Consider the following 3,787-nt stretch of genomic DNA (forward strand, 5'->3'; position numbering starts at 1 on the left):
ACAATTTAGTTTATGGACTAGAAAAAAAGTGAGTTGGAAAATTTAAGGAAATAGGGATTAACCCAAAAAGTTTAATGACCAATTAGAATATTTTTGGGAAAAATGCTGGGGAGAACGATATGTAACATGGTACCTAGCTTTCATGTGAATTCTGAGAAAGAAATCAGGCCCATAGCTTGTAAACAATGACTTCCCACTGAGCTTTCTCCTTACTCCTGCATTCAAGGAACTGTGAGAAATTTTCCCAGAAATGAAAAACAATCTTCATATATATAAAAAAAATCAAGGTGGGAACAGTGGTGGAGACCTTTAATCCAGCACCCAGGAGGTAGACGCAGGCAGATCTTTATGAGCTCAAGGCCAGCCTGGTGTACATAGTGAGTTCCGGGATAGCCAGCTACATGGTGAGACCCTGTATTGAAAAAAAAAGGAAGAAGAAGAAAACAAAAAATTGTTTTATTCATTCATCACAGATTAATGATGTGGCATCTTTATAGAATTTAGGCATGGCAGGAATAAAAAAATCTTTAAAAATCACCAGAAAGAAACACAAAAAAGAAAAGGAGTCACACAGGCTTATCATTTAAGCTGAGAAAGAAAAATGTTTTCATCCACCAGGTATACCTACATAAGTGAAAACATTCTTGACATTCAAAGGCTGAGAACACCAGCAGCATCTAGTTATATTATTTATTAATTTATTGAATACATGTAGAAAAGTTGATGAAAACCAGGAACCAAAGAACTAAAACATCCTTCCAACTTGGAGAAAGAAAGGAAAATGGGTGAGGCCCTGTGAAGAGGACAGAGTTTCATCTCCTGCAGTAAAAGGCCAATGGCATCATGATACTATGCAAACACATGTGTATTAGCACATTATTCAGAGGCATAGCGATATAGGTCACCCAAAAGCTGAAACTAAACATGAAAGTAGCAAACTTAAAGGCAATGACTGTCCTTTTATTACATTTGGTACTATAGTTATATCCTACTATTATTTTGGGGTATATTTGCATGCCTGTAGGTGGGTGTTTGTGTGAGTGTGTGCATATGTGTGTGTCCACAGAAAATGCATAGAATGTGGAGGTCAGAGGTCAGTCTCTGTTACCACTCTTCAGGAGCTATTGATCTTGGTTTTATGACAGTGTCTCTCATTGATGTGGGACTGGGTGGCCAAAGAGCCCCAGGATCCATTTGTTTCTGTGTGTTCAGTGCTGGGATTTAAGGCAAGTGCCACCATGCCTGGTTCTCTTATATCACTTCTGGGAATTGAACTCAGACCCTGAATGTTGTGTGGCCAGCAATGTACAGACTGAGTTATCTCTCCAGCTCTAAAATTAATTTTATCACATTCATATAGAAATATGATATTTCATCAAAATATCTTTATTTGTATAGTGGCATTAAAAATTATGTCTTTGCTCTGCATTCTTGATATATTTACAGAGAAAATCTGCCTGAAGAGATGTGAAGTTCCCATCAACTGCAAGATAATATTTTCATAAAAAATTAACCATTAACAAAGTAGGGGATTGTATCAATCACTTCTACCCTCATCCTGGGTAAGTTTAGTTGACTCAACATTACAAAAGAACAAAACTACATTTCTTGATGCTTAAAAATAGGAATAGATCCTCATTTAAGTGAGTCCCTCACTTACAGTGAAGAAACTCTGAGATCTGTTGACTTTGGCATCTTTCTCTTCGTTTTCTAGTTCCGATCTTACATCTTTGCAGGTGATGTAGAGCATGACTTATGGCCACTAAAAACAGGACAGAAGTGACTGAATTTGTGTTGTTGGGCTTGTCCAGCAGGCCAGAGATGCAGCCAGTTATTTTTGGAGTTGTCCTTGTCATGTACCTGATGGCAGTTATGGGCAATACCCTACTAATACTTGTTGCTTGCTCAGACCCCAAGCTTCAGACCCCCATGTATTTCCTGCTCAGCCAGCTTTCCTTGATTGACATATCTCTAACAACCATCACAGTTCCTCAGATGCTGGTGCACACACTGTCTGTGGATAGAAGCATTTCATATAACCACTGTATAGTACAGCTGTTCTTCTTTATGGCAGTGGGCAGCATGGAAGGCCACTTGCTGGCTGCCATGGCATATGATCGCTTTGTTGCCATCTGTGACCCTTTAAGATACTCTGCCATTGTCAGCCATAGCCTCTGTCTGAGAATAACATTGACCTCATGGGTGGTGGTCAGCCTTAACAGTCTCCTGTACAGTGTGCTGGTCACTCGTTTAACCTTCTGTGGCAACCAGGTCACTCACTTCTTCTGTGACATCACTCCTCTGCTGAAGCTCTCCTGCACTCGACCATTGGTCAATGAAATGTTAATCTTCACTGAGGGTGTAGCTGTGGTGGTCAGCCCCTTCTTGTTCATTTTAGGGTCCTATGTCCGCATAGGTGTTGCTATAGCCCACATGCATTCAATTGCTGCCCTGAGTAAAGCTCTGTCTACCTGTGGCTCCCACATTTTGGTTGTGCTGCTCTTGTATGGTTCTGTGATTCGCATGTACCTCAAGCCATCTTCTAGCTATGACTTAGCCCAGGATCGCCAGGTTGCCATCTTTTACACAGTAGTCACTCCGATGCTAAATCCAGTCATCTATAGCCTCAGGAACCAAGAAGTTAAAGGAGCTCTACAGAGGCTTTTTAGGAAACTTTGCATTTCAGGAAGCTTCCAGCCTGGCTCTCAGGCAAACAAACAATACCAGCACACCTCCTGAGAATCAAAAATTAGTCTGAAAACACTGTAGATAGGTGAGGTATTCTCTTAATAGTGTCTATGAATCATATTCTTGTGGAATAATCTTGGCTATCAACACCCTCCTGGTTAAATTAGGAAAGAAATGAATTTATGAAATAATGGGTTTTGGTCCCTTTGACTGACTGAGAATCTTATAGCAGTGTAACTCAGAAGGTTCTTTCTAATCACTGAACCATCAAACATGTAACAATCAACCCAGAGAATGCCTCATCAATACGATAGCAAATCAATAGGGCTTGCAGAACTTGACCTTATTTTATAATCATGTGTCTTATACTGTCTTCCAATGAGAAGTCAAAGTGAGTTACAACTCTGTTGTGCAGGAAATTAAAGTTAAAATAAATCACGGGTGGAATGGAGTAACCCTCCTTAACCGTTGTATATTTACAGTCTCTCAATTCAAGATCATTTTAACTAACAATAAGTTCCAAGTCTATAGTTTAAATTATCCTATTTTTATCTTCAACTCTCCTTTGGCTGTGTTAATTTTGTGCTCTGTATTAGATAGACATGAGGTGATGCTTCATAGATGATCGACTACATAATTTTTGAGGTGGATGTAGAAATAGAAATATCAGAGGCAATGTATAGATGACACTTAAAACTGTGATGATGAATAAAAATTTATCAAAAGGTGAGTATAGAAAATAGTAGAAATATGAACTACGAGCTAAAACGGATAGGGAGAGAAAGATTTAAAGGTCTTAGAGAGGACAAAACAAAAATGAACTGGGAAGTGGCTGTTGAAGGAAAAACAGGTACATTTGTTATACTAGCACCTTATAAAATAACATTTGCAGAATGGAGCAGTTCTTCTCTCAAATACAGCTGAAAAACTATTGATGAGAATGGAAATTATTAGATTTCCCAAGATGTGGACTGCTGACAAGCATCATTAAAAGCTAGGGGGAAATTCCATTTACAGACATTTCATGATAATGTGTAAGAGGGGAAGTAAAGGTTGTGATTATTGACTGTAAGAATTTGTTTTTTATTTTTCTGAGATA

The 3,787-nt window shown here is 38.7% G+C and overlaps 1 protein-coding gene across 1 annotated transcript; it reads left to right on the forward strand.

The window, feature by feature from the left end:
- The first annotated feature begins 1,755 nt into the window (after positions 1 to 1,755).
- LOC102903490 (olfactory receptor 1f45-like) lies at positions 1,756 to 2,739 on the forward strand. The gene has a single exon (XM_006996838.2). The coding sequence runs from the start codon at positions 1,756 to 1,758 to the stop codon at positions 2,737 to 2,739; it is 984 nt and encodes a 327-aa protein (XP_006996900.1).
- Positions 2,740 to 3,787: the final 1,048 nt, after the last annotated feature.

The sequence above is a fragment of the Peromyscus maniculatus genome, chromosome 4 (assembly GCF_049852395.1).
Source record: "Peromyscus maniculatus bairdii isolate BWxNUB_F1_BW_parent chromosome 4, HU_Pman_BW_mat_3.1, whole genome shotgun sequence".
In the NCBI taxonomy this organism is placed as follows: domain Eukaryota; kingdom Metazoa; phylum Chordata; class Mammalia; order Rodentia; family Cricetidae; genus Peromyscus; species Peromyscus maniculatus.